Source organism: Dufourea novaeangliae, unplaced genomic scaffold, assembly GCF_001272555.1.
Source record: "Dufourea novaeangliae isolate 0120121106 unplaced genomic scaffold, ASM127255v1 scaffold50, whole genome shotgun sequence".
In the NCBI taxonomy this organism is placed as follows: Eukaryota; Metazoa; Arthropoda; class Insecta; order Hymenoptera; family Halictidae; genus Dufourea; species Dufourea novaeangliae.
Window position 1 is genome coordinate 204,140 of NW_015373927.1, and position 20,517 is coordinate 224,656.

Sequence of the window (20,517 nt, forward strand, 5' to 3'; positions counted from 1 at the left end):
TTTCGAAAGATCTTTACGCTCATCCATTACTAATAAAAGAAAAGACACTTCGCCGTATTAATCAGTAATTCACTTCTATCAAAGTGCACACAACCTCAAAATGTGAATAAATTAAAATAAATTAAATAATTAAAATAAATTAAAAAGCAATAAATATATATATAATAATAATGACAAAATTATTTTTTATTGAAATAATCCATCAGAACTTCTATATGAAATTTAATATAATTGGGGTTCTGTGTTAGCCCACTCTTCCAGATTATGAAACATATTTTCTATCTCTTTATCCTCTTTATGTACCACATTCAAGTTGTATGTCCTCTGTTTTGTCTGTTGGTCCTGTACTGTCGTTTACACTGGATTCTACCCTTTCGCATTCCATAACCGATAACCCATTCCGTTATTTCCTCTTTATAGCGATCATTATACTTTATTTTTATTTATACAAATAACATTGAAAAAGTATACAACTTTATTCTCTGTTAAGTTTAAATATTCATGTTTTAAATATTTTATTTCAATAATACAAAAGCCTGGTCGCTAATTGATTGAATTTTCTCACAATTGTATTCTTCTAACAATTTTTTAATAGGAACTAAACTAAAAAATAATTATTAGTACTAAGGAATGACCTGACTACATATGTATACCATTCTACTTTTAAAAACTGAGTTAATTGCTATTAGAAAACAGGTTGTAAATTTAATCCAAGCATTGTTTCGCGACGGTTGAAGGTTAAGACGAGGGTTGATTAAGAGTGGAATTATAAAATCTCGTGAGTATTAGAACAGTGTAAGTATGTTTCAACTACAAGGCGTTATTACTGCAAAGTTTATGCGGATCCGAAAGATTGTGTCATACCATCCTTGTAAATATTTGTTTATTTACTTAATGCTTTAATTTATCGTTATTAATTCGTAGAAACAAATGCTTAAGAAAAATGTTACATATTCGTAATCGTACTAATTACATTTACGTACTAAACGTACGTACTAAAACGTACTAAATTTACAAGTTGTTCCTACTACCTGTGATTAAATTAACCGAATATTTTGTGAATCCATAACAGAAAAGTTGATGAAGTATTTTTGTATTACCTAAGTGTTCCTATATAATATTTATAAATATGTATAAATTATTTTAACGCTAAAACTACCGACGATAAACGGATATTTGCTTCGATCGGTGGATAAATGTGAAAAACTTTTGAAAATTTAGAAATTTAGAAATTGACTAATTTCTTCACTTTCATTTCGTAATAAAAGGTGCAAAGGTCTGAGAAAATGTATTGTCATAACATTTTAATCGTCGTTGTAAGAGTGTATTGACAAGTCATTTTGACTTGCTTGATAGTTCTAGTGTTAAAATAAAATATAAATTTCGAATATGAGATAGGAGTTTACTAACTGCTTTCATCAATGCTCCAAAATGCTAATACACAATATCTTACGTATTACTCGAGGTGGAACATTAAAATTCGTTCAGACGCGATTTGTAATAAAGTCCTCATACACTACCACTGAACTTCAAAGTTAAGTGGCAAGTTACAAGTACAGTACTCCCTCCCTAAGTTATTCATGAAGCTCAAACACGATGCGGGGATTACCAGAGGTAACCAGATACCGCCACTCGATAGGAACTCCAACATTTGACAGCAATGTTTAAGAAGTCTCCCTACTGGAACGGTGAGCCTGCCCCCTGCCCCCGTCCAGAAATTATTCTAATAGGTAAAAAAACATTTATCATTACTAAAATCTTCTGTTATAAAAAATAAATACTTGGGTCGAAATGCAATACGCAACGCAACTAAACACAAAAAATACAATATTATCCTCAATATGTGAAAGTATTAAGTAAACTTGTATTAGAATTAAGCTCTGTAATTTTAATATTCCACTGTAACTAATAATCCTGTAATATCAATTGAAGAGCCGTGTGCAATAAGGGGACTAGTATTCAAGAATGAGAAAAATATTTTTGCAGAAATAACCAGCAAATTGAAGCTTATATATAATAGATTTTAACTATAGGTATCTGCACACAATATACTCTTGCTTCTAATCAATCTCATTGTCAGTTTTTCTTTATTTTTAAGAATTATGTTTATATCTTTATATTCTCAGTTTTGGTGTTAAATAAATATGTTTTTGTCGGTAGTTTCTTATTTCTCGTCGAATTTTTATGAAACTATCACTGAATAGTGATGCTTTTCTAAGGAAAAGTATTTAGGCCGGTTTTATGGTATAAAATGTACTGCAGCTTGACAACAATTTGAAAATAAAAATATAAAAATGTGTAACTAATAGTACCGTAATAACGATAATTCAATTGTTTGTTGTTTCAAGTTATACAGGGTGTTCCGCGTATGTGTCGTCATGAAATTTCGGAACTTTTCTTGATCTATAAAAAATTGTGTCAGATAAAGGAGTTGCCAACCGTTCTTTTTTTTGAAAAGACAGTCCTTTAATCAGTTTTCCTGTCCTTGTCCTTTTTTGAGTTAAGAAAAAATGCCAACTGTCCCTTAAGTCGAAATTAAAAATCTCTTGCAACTGAATGATGACATTTGGCGTTGTAATTTGAACAATTGGCAGGTCTTCAAGTGTGCCAAAAATAAGAACAAATACAATTTAAAACATTAAAAAGTTTACTTCAGCTTTAGTTTTAGAAGTTTTTCTACATTTTTGAATTAACATTTTTTTAATTGAATTCTAATGATTATTCTAATAATGCATCTTTTGTGTTTAATGAATCGATATATTATTACTTAAATTACTAAAGTGAAACTTTTTTCGATTGTTTTCGAAGTTTTAAGAAATTGTTCATTCACAGGCATATTAATTCTAAAATTGTATTCCAATAATTTACAATAATAATAAAAAAGGAATTAATGTAAATATATGTTTAGTGTCCTTTAGTGTGACTCGACAGCGTTGACAACCCTAGATAAAGTTGACTTTTTCTACGATAGGCACTTGTGTTTCTCCTGCAATATATTTATAATCGTTGGATTTGTCACGATTCGTCCTAAAGAAAATTATTTAAAAAATGCTATGTTTTATTTTAAAACGCAACAGGTATCAGATTTCTTCGAAAAAAATGCAGATAAAGAAACTACGATTTACAAAAGTTATGCGTACTTAAATATAGTTCAATCTTGTTTAACACAAATTTCTGTAAAATTCAAGGAAAGTCCGAAAATTTCGTAGCCATAGAATAGAGATTTAGAGACAAAATATAGATGGTAAAATGTATTCAGTTAAACATCACCAACTGTCAAATTCAGTGTTTAGAATTTTGATTGTGTGCACTGTATGCCTTGAAATTACACAATATACGAAAGAAACTAAGTAATTATACTGTACGCAAAATGAGCATTCCTTTCAGTGGGTGGAGTTTGGATAGCCAACTGCCAAAAGTTTCCCCACGGATTGTCTTCATTTCTCAATCCTGTTGTACTCACTTCTCCTTCAACCATTTTCTACGTTGACAATTAGCCAAACTATATGTAAAAAAAAAGTTGATTTCCTAACATCTGCAATAAAAATTGATTTTTTGATGTATAGAAATTAATTTCTAATGCATCTGTTGGACAAATTTCCTATAATACTGCATTCAATAACAGGTTGAAATGAATTTGTTTCCGTTGCATTCAATTTTGAAGATAAATTTTTGTAGTCAGAACAGTTGTTACACTGTCGTTGTACAGAATTCGACGTACAAAATTGAAAAGATACGTACGAGTACAGTAAACATATACTGTATAATTGTCCATACGAGTACAGTAAACCAGGCCTACGCTGATACGATTACTCGTACGTATCTTTTGAATTCTTTTTTTTTGTTAACATTTTACAGCAGTTCCCTACGCATTCTTAAATATTATAAGAATTCAAATTAAATATTATGAAATAGCTGAGTTTCAATCGTAGAAATTCATTACTACATGAGATCATAAAACTGAATATAATAGTATGTTGGGAATATACTACCTATAACGGAGAAATAAATAATATGATGTACTAAGTTATTTCATACTTCTTAAACTTTTCGTAACTTACTTTTTCAGTTAATACACAGTTCTTTTTGTGTCGAGAGGTTCTAAAATTTGTAATTTAATTTTATTACACTAATTTTCAAGAAGTAAGAGTACACCCTTTAAAACGGAACAACATTTTTCAAATTTTTTCGATTTTCAATCGTTTATATCTCATAACAACGTTAACCGATTTTGATGAAATTTTCAACATGTGTACAATTAACATAAATCTTCGATATGTATTTATTAAATTTTCATTACAGTCTCAACTTTTTCAAATTTTTGTTTACACATCATTTAGTAAACTTATGTCCCTAACTTCACAAAAGAACTCAAGTCCCCCGGCCCAATTTGAAAAAAGTGGTTCCGTTTTAAAAGGTGTACAAATAGTTTTGTCCCCCACTATATTCGCACTTTATCTATTTTGATTCTTATGTTACTGTTAAATAGGGACACAAAAAATGAATTTGTATATATTGTTAGAATCCCTGACTATAAACATCCATTTTTTCTATTGTACCCTTAACGGGAAACAGCATAAACTTGGAAAGCGTGTAATTTGAAATATTGTAATGTTCATAGGTACTATGAATATTTGCATTCTGTTACCAAGTTTGTACAGAGTTATATGTATATATATATATGTAATTAATTTATTTTCATGGCATGAACATGATTTACTCGAGGAACAAAGAAATGTTGTATTACCTTAGTAACTAAAAGAAATAAGTTATCAATTGTATTTCGGAAGTTGAAGTGAATAGACATAAATTATGTTAATTATTAAAATTGTATTTCAGTTCATTTTGTTACAAGTTACATTTTCATTCTTTAATTACAATTATGTTAAAGTTGAATCGAGTTGTTAATAAATAAGTTTGTAAAACACATACAAGAGTTGTATTCCTGAAGACACATACATAGGAGTGGAGCTGTTATTAATTTCCACAATATCCGACTCAACAACATACTTTCTTCAGTTTTTGTCTCTATTTAACAGTAGGTAACATTGGAATCAAAACTGAACTAAAGTGTGAATATAGAAGTGTAGGCTGAAAACAAATGAGCAAGATACGTATCGATACACATATGTCGGTGTATATCGGGCAGATTTAGGCATAATTTTATTCGAATAATACACAGTGGAAAGCAGCAGTGTCTAAGGGTGTCGTTCTGAGCTTTAAACAGTCAATGAGATTAAATAATTGTTCGACAAATGTTGATTCATTCAGAAAGAAGTATTATTTTATAATAAAAATTGACATTTCCACGTTTAAACAATTAAAAATGACGAAATACTTCTTTTTATCTTTTATTCGTTATTCGAAACTTTTTATCTAGATAATGAGTTTGCTCATCTCTAATATCGGGTTGCCGTTCACACAGGCGGCATATAAAATAGTTGATATTTCAGAATTTAAGGCATTTAAATTCTGATAATAAATTACTAAAGACTACTTCTGCTTATACATTCCTGTTAAATAAGGGATAATGACAAACGCAATTAGAAGCCTAGTTCCCATTTACCTTCTCTAATGCGATTCGTTTCTTACCACGGCACTAAAGGGCCCCTACTCTACTACAGCACCCTACTGTGACGGGTCAAAAAATTCGAATTTTTCTTTTTTACATTTTCGCAAGGCTTAATATTTCAAAACCATAATCCCAAAAGGATTTCGCCCGATTCGAAATAATAAGGAAGTTATTAGCCTTTAACCGAAGTGGCGCGCCGCGGTGCACAGGTTCAAATCGAAACTTTGAACGTGTTATTCTCAAAACGACATTTTCGTAAATGTCTGCCACGATATCTCCGAAAGTATTTGACGGAGTGACTTGAAACCATGTAGGCATATTCAATAGGTGCATAGTTCTCTCCTGCACTAGAATGAAATTGATATTTGCAAAATTTGAATTTTGCAACTTGAAAGACAAGCAACTTTTTTTCTCGAAAATTGGAACTTTTTTGTGAGACTGCCATTTTTTTATTTCTCAATATTTTTTATTCATTCTAGTACATTCATACAGAATAAGAATCTTTCTCAATTTTTGATTTGAGATAACGTAAACAGCTGATACAATGGCAGCCATAGAGGTACCATTTTTGTGGGCAATTCCGGAAAATTGCAATAACATTTATTCTGTACCACATATTCAAATGAAAAAAATTAAGCATATCCTATTAGTGTATACGAATTCATAGAAAAAAGTTTAACATCGACATACCTCATAGTTTTTTCTCAAAAAATTCCTGCATTTCGCCTAACTGTTGACTCGTCACAATAGGTAAACCCCTTAATCTTACGAAAACTTGTGAGCACGTCAGTTCAAGTACGAGAAAGAATGCTACATTGTTCAGAAACGGTTATCAACGAACGACAAAGATGAATACGCGAAAAGCAGTACAAACTAGCCGTTTCTAGAACATACCGTATGCAAGATTTCGAACTCACGGTGATAGCGAACGCTGGTATATGTCCACGAAAATAAACAAAACTGACATTATCTATCAGTGCCATTACTTTATGACAGATCCATAATAGAAGTTCGGCCGACAAATAGAATTTCAGCATAAAGCCGTAATAATTATACAAATAACGTTAAGCTGGTTCGTACCTGACTCTCTAGTCAATAAAGCATCATATTAATAATTGGTATTAAACACCCGCTAATAAATTTTAATAATGTATAAAAATTACATCTATGAAATTCAACGACATTTCCATTGATCATTCATCAATATTAGACTGCGAATTTTATGCACTTATAGCCTATAGGTCTCTGTGAAATACAATGAAGGACAAAACTTGTGTCAGATGCAACGAGTTTTCTATTTTCCTTTGAACCCAATAAGATACTTAAGGAAAGAAAAAAATTTCTACTTTTATTTTTATCTTCGTGAACAACCTTCTATAATTTGATTTTGCTTAAAAATCCGCAGTGTAATCATTATATTGTAATTAAAAAATATGTTTTGGTTAGTCGTATGCAGAGATGGGCAAACTCATCTGGATAAAAAGTTTCGAGTAACGAATAAAAAATTTAAAAAAGTATTTAGTCATTTTTAATTGTTTAAACGTGGAAATATAAATTTTTATAATAAAATATTTCTTTCTGAATGAATCGATATTTGTCGAACAATTATTTAATCTCATTGACTGTTTAAAAAGCTCAAAACGACACCCTTAGATACTGCTGCTTTTCTCTGTGTATTATTCGAATAAAATTATGCCCAACTCTGGTCGTTTGACTCCACGGTGCTCGTTTCTGGTACGTTTGGCAACGTTTTGTTTGCACGGATATACGTGGTGCGTATTCAGTTTTCCCGCGTAGTCAATATTCAATATTCAATATTCTTACATGTAAAGTTAATTATATTTTTGTGCATTATAATTTTGAAACTTAGAATTCACTAAAACATAAAGTAAGTAAAATATTTTTTAAATGTATTTGTATTTCGCGGGTATGACCCTACTTCAGCAACATTGCCAAGTCCTCCACAGAGTCCCAATACTTTACATATCCTGGATTTTATTGTCAAATATCTTCCTGGAATGTTCGACATGGTGCAAGATTTAGTTCATTATCAGAAAGCTCAAGATTTATACTTTTAGTACCTAGTTTTTAGTTAGCAATTCTAATTTTTGTGAATACAAAAGATTATATTTTCGGTAAGAAATCGTAAGACTGCCATAAGAGCTGTGTTGAAAACTAAATTTTTGTCAAGCTTACTTATTTATTTGATCGGCGACCGAGTCTTAAACTTTATTGTGTGTGTATTTCGATCTAATAAACAATCTGTATGAATTTTCTTTAATTATCTAGTCTTTCGTATTTGGCACGAACCTCCTTAAATGGTATCCAGAACGAGATGTAGAATTGAAAATCGCTCGACTCGTTTCTATTGACCACGCGAAACTTGAGGACTATGGTTTCCCATTTCGAACTCTCGATGGAAAAATTTCATTGTAACGCCATTTTATTCGTTTCTACTTGAAGCGATTAAGCGCAACGACCCAGTAGCAGAAGGAAACTAGACCTCATGACTGTCCAAGTTTTCGCTAGACAGTTTCGAAAGGACGTGCTTGACAACGAGTTCTATTCACGCCACTAGGTCACTGAGAAAACTTGCTACGGCGTGATCAAAATAGATCTCACGTACACAATTGCAATCCGTTTAAAACTATCGTGAACGATGCACGGCGATGAATAATACGCCATAATGCCCGCCAAACATGGATTATTTTTCATTTTGTAACACCAGCTTTTCGCATCGGTCAAGTTTCTCTACGAATTTGCACCTGTATCGAAGGGATTGTGGATCATAGGTCACGTCACGTATAATTCGATTATGAACATACGTATACAAAATCGTATCAACGCATTTTGAATAAAACGACCTGAAAATACTCGGAATATTAAAGTACAGAAGAATCTTTTAATGTGAATTTGATTATGAAATAGGATTGATATGATCTACGACGAAAACTAAACTATTAACCTTAATATTTCCATTTTTGTGAGTATACGCCAACGCTTTCTGCAGTGAAAAGATGGGTTCCATTAAACTTTCAAAGTGAGTTTCGAAAGGCAAGATGCACATGAAAAATGTATTTAGAAAAAGTGTCCATTTCAACATACGTATATACTTTCTGAAATTATTTAAGTTGTATATAAAACATTTTTTTCTTACAATGAACCAATTATTAATCATTTGAAACTGTCGTAGTGGATGAATCACCTGTATAACATTCTTTCATAGCCAGAAGGATGCTTCTTACCTATTGAAAATTTTAAATCTTACATGCCTTTAATTTCTGTGTAATTTTCCTCTTAATAAGCTTACGTTTCGTATATTTAAAAGAGTTCGAAACAATATGAAAATGAAAAATGTGTAACTGAGTTTTATTCTTAAATAACAAAATATCACATACCTATTCAGGTAACGAGAAAAAATAAAATAAGATTCTTCACATCAACAGGACTATGTCCACAGGAATGCGAGAGGTCCGAGAGCTTTCGTAAAACCGGTTCTGTTCGTAAACGTCATTTGACACATTTCTTGTGAAAGACTATGAACCACTCCAATGTACATATATTGTAAATAACGAATAAAAAATAAGAATAAGCTTTCACCTGATTTCCAAAAGACAAAATTCACAACTGAATATATCATTCGCTATACGACGAAGAACCAATTAACTTATCTATTGTCTGTGAATGTAAACAGATTCTAATTATCAGAAATTCGGACTAAATATGTACTGTTTTATTATCAATGTACATTCTTTCCCATACCAATACTCGCTCGATTAATAATAAATTAAATAATTATCATGAAAAATGTGAAAAATTATCATTTTAGTTTATATGTCGAAACTGTATACTATTTCGATAATATTCGCAACTTCTAAATCCTAAATGATTTTTTACCAAATTTATTCGTTTCATTATACGCTATAATTTTATATGAACAACTAGCTATATGTAATTAGTTATTATGTTAAATGTAGAATGTTTAGAATCACAGTCACTGCGGAAATTTGAGCATTGCGAAACTTTGTTTAAGTTTGGTGTGCCTTTTGTATATCATTTTCCATTGTATAGGATAATGATTGTTTTTCGAAATAAAATTATTAAACATTAAACAGACTTTTCTTTAAGAAAGCACAAGTGCATTATATGTTCAACAAATGGCATTCAAGAGACGGTGATACATACAATATTCAAGCAAACATTATTTTGCTTTTTTATATACACAAGAATTAAATCTACATTTTATAGGAAACAGATACCTACTGAATATCATATCTAGTCACGATCTACTAAAAATTAATAAAATAATTCATTGGACGACATTCTCCATTATAAAATGTTGTGCACAAAAGTTTAATTAATAAAATACACATGTGTTTAGAGTACAACTGCACTACATGAACTAATGTTCAATATCATAACAAACTCGGAACAGTTTTCACGTATATTACTATTAAATGGCTGTAATGCTTTTACACTTCTTGTGTTATATGATGTGCGAAGTACACATTCTATTATTACAACACGTCAATAATCTTTTCTGTTCAACGTATACACGAACCGCATGTAATAATGCAAATTGATATTTACCAGAGAGGGAGAGCTTGCGCTCGTATAAATACTCCGAAAATACACGAAAACCAAAATAGTTCCCGTAATTGCTTAAACCGTATGTATATGAATAGCATAAAAATATAATTGTACAAGACACAAATACGCAACATGTATGGATCCAATTTTTCATTTTTCTCGGTCACTATTCTTTTAACACTTGGTTCGTTTCAGTTTCACTGACAATAATCCCCCCCCCCCCCCCCCCCCTTAACCAAATTGTGTCAAGATTTCAAGTCACAGATATTCATGTCGACTTACACCGTGCAAGTTAATATCCTTTTCTTTTTCGATCCGATGTAGCAAATTGGAAAAATAAAATGACCTGCACGAAGAGCAGACCGGGACGCGCAACACGTGACACATCGAGATAGGATGTTTGCAAGCAGTCCGTTACCGATTATGGCAAAGTGCGAGGCAACGAGATCTCCTCTCTCGTGGTATCAACGGTGTTCCTCGGCGTTGTGTTCTTTTCTTTTTTTTATTTCACTTACACGACCATAGTAGTGGAACTCTTAAGATCTCGGAAACCGTGACGAAAGTTTCGCGGTTATATAGAAGACATGCTTGAACCGAACACGATGCATCTCTATAGGCGTTAATCATGCAGACTACACTAAGGCGTGTCACGAACCAAGTGATGCATTACTGAAGACAATGTAGAGAAGATATTAGTGGATTAATGGTTGCTTACCTTCGTCTAGTAGGCGCTCTACATGTATGAAGACATTAGGGAAAGCAGCTAACTGCTTTCTGTCTTTTAGTAACTGTGACAAGTAGTCCGCTATACTCTGCGTCGTCGTGTTAGTATTATCACACATTGCAATTACTTGATTACTCCTATGGCGGTCACGCGAAAATAGAAAAAAAGATGGACAAAAATTGTGTCGCAAGTAAAAGGGAGACGAAGAGAGAGAGAGAGAAAAAAAAAGAACGTTAAACGTGAAATTAGCAAGAGACAGACGGCGGTTGCGATCAAGATCCGATACAACGGTGGTTCTTTCACGTTTAGTTTTGCACAACGTTAACGTAAATTTCAATCCGTTATTCACAACTGTATCACTTTGCTTTCTTTATCCTCGCACAATTAATACAACTCGATATTCGTACGTCGCGCCTCCTCACTCGTGGTTTTTCTCTGGCGCGCTCCTCGCATACGTCGCCACGATTGCGTTACGTTTTTAGAAATAGCGGAGTCAGTATACTATGTGTTAGGAGAAGGAGGCGGTGAGGTGAAGAACGATGTGGAAAAGGGGGGAGAGAGTGACAGTGAGAGGGGGGGGGGAGATAAAGAGAGAGAGAGAAGTAGGAGTGAGAGAAACGAAAAGGACTGGAATGGGCAGGAGAGGGAGGAGGAGGAGGATGGGAAATGAAGAGAGAAGGGGCAGAGAAAGAGAGAGGAGAGGAGAAACGGAAAAAACAAATGGGGAGAGGGAAAGGCAAAAGAATTAGACAACTGAGAGATAGAGGAGAGAGAAAAAGAAAAGGAATAAGAGAGAGGGAGAGAGAGAGAGAGAGAGAGAGAGAAAAGAGAGAGAGAGGAGAGAATAAAGAGAGGATACACAGCCTCTCTCACGAGTCGGGTTCTATTGTTAAAAAAGTTAGATCGTAGATCGCGAAATTAAAAACAAACACGCGCTGCGGGATTCTAGGCTCTACTGCATCACCCGTGCATGTGCGGCGACAAACTACCCGTGGATTTCTGAGTCGGACGCATGCGCAGCATTTATTATGCGCATGCGCCTCCCACGTATTAGTTCTTGCGTGTCTCTACGGCGCGCTTCTACCGCCCACTACCATATACGGCCTCTGCGTACGCGCGAATACTGAGGTACACGCCATACCATCGTCGCATACAAGTTGGATAATTCAGGGACGCGCTCATCTGATAGTGTGCCCTGCATCTTACGTTTTCGTAAGAAACCTCCTTTCTTTTCAGACTTTTTATCAGCAGAATATATTAAGTGTGTACAAAACTAAGGGACGTTTTTTTGTCTGAAATATTTATTAATGCTAAATAACTGATATAGTATCTGTTACTTAAAAAGTTCTCCACGTTTTCTATAACTTTGCTTACTTTCTACCAACAGTTGAATTCCCCGTCGATAATATAAAACGAATCGTCACTTTTACATTTATCAAATAGTTTCCTGAATATTTCGTTATTGAAAACACCTCAAAAGGTTTACCGATACTAATTTATATGTAAAAGTAATGATTCGTTATATATTAATGAACAACGAGATCTATGGTTTTGGCTGCCCTTTAAAATTTTTTTCATCCTATTTATGCTGCATCTGTGTGTAAGAATAGTTTAACAAAAATTAGCTGACTCGTTAAGAAAACTCGCCAGCACCATATTTAAATTTCAACGTACAGTTATTATTTCGAAATCCACTGGAACTTATTTCCTGTGTAAATTTTACGAACACAAAAAACTGCATGTAGCAACTGAGTTGTGGAATATGTACACGAAGAAATGATTATAAATACACAATGTGTACTAAAATAAAGTACACACGTATTATAATGAATTTGCAACAAAAGAAGTAAGTAATGTCTCGGAACTTAACTAATTATCTAATGAACACTGGCAATCTTGTAACTAGTTTTGACGATGCATTGATGTTTAACTGTAATAAGTAGACTGCAGATTTGATGTATTTATAGCCTACAGGACTCTGTAAAATACAGTAGAGGACAAAACTTTCATCAGATTCAATAAGTTTTTTTACTTTATTCGGAACCCAATATGATACTTGAGAAAAGAAAGAAATTCCTACATTTCCTCTTCTCTGTATGAATTGCTGTGAACAATATTATTTTGTATAAAAATCCGCAGTCTAGTAATATCTCATATGTACACGAATTTACAAACGTTTGAGTTCGTAACGAGTCATGAATTTTTTATTGTTTTTTTGAAATTTAGAACGATTTACCATGTATGTACGTATTAATAAATCTATTGTCAGTATTGATGGTAGTATTCAGAATGTTTATAAACAAGGAGAAATAACAGTCCGTAGAAAGATTTGTGCAACAGTTTATGTAATTACACAATAGTACGGAAAATTTGTGAAAGTAACTTTTCCAAACTGTTTATTTTATATTTTCTCAATCGTTACAGACACTTATGTGGAAACATTGCCAAATATAAAAAACATATTCCAATAGTTAATTGCAGGCAGTAAAAAAAAGTGATTAAATCAAATCATAGAAAACTGTATCTTCTTCTCAAACATGGAAAATATGATCAAATACTCCTGTAATGATACATAGTCATTATTTTATTTCTAACTCATTCATAATACAAATATCTTACTGGAAATGAATGACCTTTTTTTCTTTAACTATAATTCCTATCCCCCATCTTATTTTCCACACTGTTATTTTGCAATTAAATAACTATCGCATTCTAAGGAAACAGACAAAACCATTTTGGATACAGTAAATAAAAAATAGTAAAAGAGTACAGATATTTATAAATTTTTCGAAAATTCTCAAAGTATTACAAGTTTAATGGTACTTTCCTATCATTTTCTGTCAGTTTATATACATATTTTAGTGTTATTCCTCGTGAGATTCGGTATAAGATAAAGGATAAAAATTATATGAGTGACATACTTTATTAAGTGCATTTAGTACAATCTTTTTGGTTAACTTTTTTAGCATTTCGTACAATTACTTGAATAATAGCTGAATGAGGATTAATCCTAGATTACCGTTTTCTTATGGAAGGAATAGTGAATCTAAGTGTTTGAATAGTTTTAAACAAATTAATAATTTTTTGAACATACATTTGACAAAAGGAAAATTAGTAAAATATGTATATGTAATTGCTAAGGTATACTATTGAATTAGTATTAATCTTTACGTAAAGAATCTAAATATTGACAAATTATTATATTCTAAACGTACCTATATAGGTACATATATATGTATAAAGTTCTTACACCGGTTACCTCGGTGCAACATGATCAACTTCACTATGATCTGGAAATAGTATACTTTAGAATGTATAATTAATAATTCCACCTACTTTTAATTTGCTGCAACTCGAAGTATCGGATTATGAATTCAAAGTACACACTAAAGGATATGTCAATAACTAAACACTAATGGTGAGTAATCGCGAACCTTCATTACTAAAAATTTTCCAATTTTAATAAATCGAATGATATACAAAGAGGTGGATTTTTTAATTATATTATTTCTTAACTGATATTTTCGCAAGATACTTCATTTTATCAACCAAGTTTATAAATATTTTAACCCAGATAGCACATGACGCCTTAAAGATGCCTATTTTACGGCTATTTTAGGTTTAAGGCGTTTTTAAGCCGTATTCAAGACGTTATGTGCTATCTGGGATGAGACCCAGTTTGTTTGTTTCGGAAATTTATTAATTCTGTATTTGTTCACATATTGGGCATATGAAATAATTAACCCACTGTTCACCATGTATACATATACATGTCAATAATAAAAAATAAGACATCACATAATCGGAACTAACATTCGGACACAATAACATAACTATGAAGTAGCTCCAAGATTAAATCTCTATTATTCAATAATATACAACTAGTAAATCTTACAGTCCATCACACGATAGTTATGAAAATGATTATACACTTACCATTTTGGAGGTATTTGTAATTTAATCGAACCACTTTAAGAATATACTGCAACGTATTTCATAAATGTGTGCTTGCTCAGACGGTTCATTGATTTCAACGCTAACGTGCAGATAAACAACAAATATGTACACGGTTAGTTACGAAACAAAACAGCATCGCTATGACATTCAAGAGTTCTGTAACTAAGATAAGCTGAAGTCTCTTATTAGGCAACTTTACCCTATACAATATACAGTATACAGTGTGTCACAGAAGTATTCGTATCGTCCCAATTGTCAACTTCAAAGGGTTGACGTTTCTTTGAAACAGAATTTTCAAAATTTGTATGAATGGGATTATATGTTGTACGAATTGAGCTTTCGGTTGATATAAAATAGAATTTAGGAAATATTTTTTTTACATAACTTTTAAAAAAATATACTTGTATGTACAGATTAAAACTACTTAAACATACTTTTATATACATATAAAAGTAAACACAGCAGTAATTAAATAATATTAAATTAATAAGGTCGACCATATTGTGTTTGCACCCGGGCGGCCAACAACCAAGGAACGGCCCTGTATACACATAATACATACGTTACACACCCACAAGGTCCAGATATAAATCCTATCGATCACTCATGGGCCGAAATGAAAAAAAAAGGATCAGAAACTATGCAATAACAAATAAAGAAATGTTAAAACATGGACTGTTGGATATTTCGAACAGTATACTATACATTAGTATATGGGCGTAACATGGTTATCAGTCGGGAAGGGGGGGGGGGTAACAAAAATATTAACACATCGATTATTTTACACACTTTATTTTGTTTTTAAAGTCATAAATCGTTGAAAATGTATGCGTTTTGTTAATAGAGCCTGTTGGTCGTGTTTCATATTATACTGCAATATTAAATATTACGCAAACAATTTGTAACTCTGGGAAGGGAGGGAGGGGGGGGGGCAAAATCCAATTTTTTTCCTTGTACGGTGGAGCAAAAGCCAGTTTTTTCACTGCCTCCCTGGCTACGCCCATATGTCTTTATATAAGTATATTCGAAGAAAACTTATTCTGTGTTGATGTATAACATGTTATTTCTTTATACTACCTATTTTTAATTCCAATCTATGTATCTCCGAAGATAAAGAATACGCACCCAGATAGCACATGACGTCTTAAAGACGTCTATTTTACGGCTATTTTGGTCTAAGACGCCTTTAAACTGACTTCAAGGCGTCATCTGCTATCTGAGCTGTAATTTCTAAATAATTATTTTGGTTCTTAACTTTTGTCAGCAATTGTATGTATTTTGTATTTTTCATATGAATTTCCAATTTATGCAACATATGTATGAGAATTGTTGAATAAATTCCGTCCTTTCAAGGTGTACACTCACTTTTGACTCTCGCTGTATGTATCTAGGCTAGGCCTCGGAAGGGTTTACCGAGAAAACCAGACCTTAATGAAATTTTCTATGCATTTATGCGTTGTGTGGGTAGGTTAATGTCGAAGTGTGTTTTAAGTGAAGTCGAACAAGAATGATGGGGCGTTTTTTGCTTTCGCAGAAGTTTCTCGGAACACTATTTTTAAAACGATATACAGGATAACTGTTTCTATCCTTATGTATGGGATCACGAACGATCTTTTATGTATTTTATTTCAACTTATTTATTAAAAGTAAGCAGTCAGTACCTACCACATTAGAAGTGGACTTTCAACTATAGTAACACAGATCTGACAAAAAGAACTCTTTTTTTTTTTTCATTCGAGAAATTTTTGGTGCTTATTGTGGATTTTGAAATCCGAATCTAGCAACCGATTTGAAAACTGCAGTTTTGGGTGAAAAACCATATTATATTAAGGCAAGTTATTTACATATTAAAGAACTAACTGCTGCATTAATTTATAAAGAATACATAACCCTTTTGAACAATATAGCATAAAATCCGCAATCTAGTAACGACCAAAAAGGAATCCGTCGATATATTCTCCCTTCGTTATCCACTGTATCTCATTTCTCAAATTGAGAAATGTTTTGATGGAATGTCTCACCATGTTTATCCAAGACCACTCCCAGAAAATAAACAAAGAGTCGCAAAAAATTAAGAATATTTCGAAAAGCGAAATTTAAAAATACAGCCAGAAGTGAAAAGTGAAAGAAAAGTAAGAACATAGTAAAACCTTTTCCTCTCGTAACTTCACCTCTCTCTAGGTAACAAAAAATCGTCTGTCATCCCTTTCAAATATAAATTCATACCTATTCTGCAGAAATAAAAGAAAAAGAAAATTACTCGATGAGGAGGAAGATGTTTCCATGAAACTGAATTTTGGTCCATTCGTACTTTAACTAAGGAATATGGGGAGTCTTAATTTTCATTAATTTAATTATTAAAGATATTCAAATCACATTTCCAAGCATAATAAGTATTTGTACCAGAAAATAAATGCTGTTTTTGTATTAGAAATTAACGACTTATAGAAACATGATATTATTCTCAAAATTCAAGATTTTTACAAAAGCTAGACGGGGTAGGAGAATTCTGATTGTAGAAATGGATTCAGCATACCGACATCTGCAATATGCGGACATTTTTTCCTTCCTGGAGAAATATTTTTATCCAGACCAATATAATAGAAGTAACATTAACTGTGGGTATAATAGAACGGTAGGATAAAACCTCCTGAATCTGAATTATAATAATAAGTTATAATAAAAATTATTTTTCATAACCAGCTACTATGAAACAACGTTCGAGTAAAAGACTATTCATGTAATGGGAATGCCACCGTATTCTAAATAGAAAACCAAGTTTGGATAAATCAAATATTTCCAATTAAAAAAAAAAGTAGATCGTCGAGGACACACGAGTTGTTGCATTTTTTCATAGACAATTTTTTTATATTATATATATTTGGTAATATTTTGATTTCACCAAGTCCTGTGGTTTTGTACACAAAATTCTGTAAAGTTACTGTTATCGGGACTTTTATGAGCAGAAAAGATACAGTAAAAATAAGTTAAAATAAATAAAGTATTTCAAATAAACGCAGATTTCGAAATAAAACAATCTATTTGCCCTTCATTATTTAAAGCATGAGCCGAAACTTTTTAAAGTGTTAAAAGTTCACTTTTCTTTATCTCGAGATATTTAATGTTTTGCATTTTACCATATTTAAAAATATTGTTCATCACTATTAAATTTGTTTTATCCATTTAAGAGTCCAGACGTGTTTAATTATATGACCATTTTATAAATATTATCTAGTAAAACAGTATTTTTGTTAAGCAAAAATGGACTTATACCACATTAAAAAATAATAAATTGTCAAAAACGTGGCCAATACCAAATTTACATTCATATTTTAATTGAAGTAAACATTTGCGAAATGTGATTGTAAAATAATGTACGAATAATAATAATTGTTCTAATATATTCATTTGATACACATTTTTGAGAATCTCATTACAATAAGTTTAATAAAAGAAAATGAAAATGCAATCGTAAAAAGATAAATAATATTAATAACTTTACTTTCATTTTGCTTCGTAAAAAGTGTTGAATAAATTGAGACCTATTTTCAAATGGAACATTTATGCAGTTCCATTTGTAACTAATAATTCATAAGAACATATTATATCGTATTTACTTTATGATTATAAATATAAAAATAAGACATCAATCTGTAACTGATACTGGCTTCAACTCATTTTTTCCAAAATTGGAGTTACACCACTTAAAAAACTGGCTTCATATAGATATATGTATATGCATATATATTTTCCCTAACCAAGCGTGCACGCGAACGGGCTCACGTTATTATGTTTAATCTCTATATGTACCACGTTCGTCTAAAGCTTCAGTGTCAGAACATTCTCAATTTTGTGTATTACTGATAGCAGCTTTTAAAGGCATTGATCGAAGACAACGACGAATTCTAAAGGCTCCCGCCTTAGTATTCTCCCACGAATATTTACGTTCGCGCCATATCCAACGGGCCTACCCACGTATATTGGTTAATGTAAAATAGCGTTGACGTCATACAACATGCACCATACATGGTCCTACCGTGAAACAACGTAGGTGTCGCGTGCTATAAAGTAGTCATCTTATTATATTTTCACAATTAATAGATACTTTGTTGTACCTGTTTTTGTAAGAAACATGAAAATATAATGTACATAAAGAGTCTCGCCTCGATCATCTGATGATCTGATCGACAAGACGTGTTTCGATAACAATATCACCGCGTGTGCTATATACATATACAGGGTGTCCCAAAATAGCTTCGACTCCCGGAAATGAGGAGTTCTTGGGATGATTTGAAACAACTTTTTCCTTAGCAAAAATGATACCCGAGGCTTTGCTAACGAGATATTAACGAAAAACCCCGACCAATCAGAGCGCGAGTCTGCCGGCCGAGCATCCGCAGTAGCGTTAAGTAAGGCGTTGCGATTGGTAGCCAATACTACCCGTGGATGCTCGGTCGGCAGACTCGCGCTCTGATTGACCGAGGTTTTTCGTTAATATCTCGTTAACAAAGCCTCGGGGAACATTTTTGCTAATGACCTGTAACAGTTTCAATGTTTATTGTATGTACGCTTTAAGGCGATTTCCGTGGACCTTGTAACTCCGATCGTCCTTTAGAATTGTGTAGTTGGATGATGACGATTGTATAATGATTTATAGGAGGGCCGGAAACAAAAAGACATGAAAGTTACTTATCATATGTTATATGTTTTGTTTATATTTATCATATATTGTTACAAAGGAAGATAATAAAAAGTAAGTAAATAATTTAATTTGATGCGTGATATTGCATTGATTTAGCAATTGTTTTAATATTTGGTTCGATTTTTGTAGTAGCCAAGCGCAAAATTGATTCTAAATTTTCATTAGTGAAGCGATTCCTATTTTCCGATTTGTTAATATTGATGACTGAAAAAGTTTGTTCACAGATATACTATATGTTGACGAAAAGAAACGCATTTTAATGCATTATCTATCAATGATTTATAACTATTTTTATCGATATACAACGATAGAAATTTAATAAACTGTCTTCATTAATTTCATTTCGCAGGTTCTCATCGTTTTGCATGTCGATGAGGGCAAGCTGTATTCATTCAGATGCATTTTCAGGCAAAATGGCAAAAGAGTTGCGAAATAAACCTAGCAACGGTTTTACTTTTTGAAAATCAGAAAAACGATCCTTGAAGGCTGATATTAAATTATCAATCTTTTCAACATATAGAGTCTTTAAGTTGACATTGAACATTTCTGAAATTTTTTTGTAATTAGGGAAATGGACGTAATTCTCTGACTTTAATTGTGTTTGAAATAGATTTAACTTGCATTGAAAAGATAAAAATATGGCTGTAAAGTTGAGTAATCAACTGATCTCTACCAGCTATTTTGTTATCGTGTGACTTGTTAAAAGTTAAAATAACACAAGGTGTGGCGGGCCGCTAGCAAATCAACGGAGGGCCGCATGCGGGCCGCGGTCTGTGCATCCCTACTTTATCCAATAATGCTCGATTTCAGTGTAAGGATCAGATGAGAGTTGGAATTTGATTCGCTTTTGCTGTTTATTGGGTCGATTGTCAATCATTTCTTTCGGGCGGAAGAGCCAGGCATGGTCGTTATTTTCTCCTAAGGCAGTCATTCTTCAGGGATTTCAGGGTCTGGCATGGCGGTAGAACCGGA

General features: G+C 32.4%; 1 protein-coding gene across 4 annotated transcripts in view; it reads right to left on the reverse strand.

Annotated features, from left to right (window-relative positions):
• LOC107195086 (protein held out wings) overlaps positions 1 to 11,845 on the reverse strand; it is a 106,464-nt gene extending 94,619 nt beyond the window's left edge. For all 4 annotated transcript variants that reach the window (XM_015584862.1, XM_015584859.1, XM_015584861.1 and 1 more), the window contains exon 1: positions 10,878 to 11,845. In XM_015584862.1, coding sequence (XP_015440348.1) covers positions 10,878 to 11,004 — 127 coding nt within the window. In that variant the 5' untranslated portion in view covers positions 11,005 to 11,845. The remainder of the gene's footprint in view (positions 1 to 10,877) is intronic.
• Between the last annotated feature and the right edge of the window lie 8,672 nt (positions 11,846 to 20,517).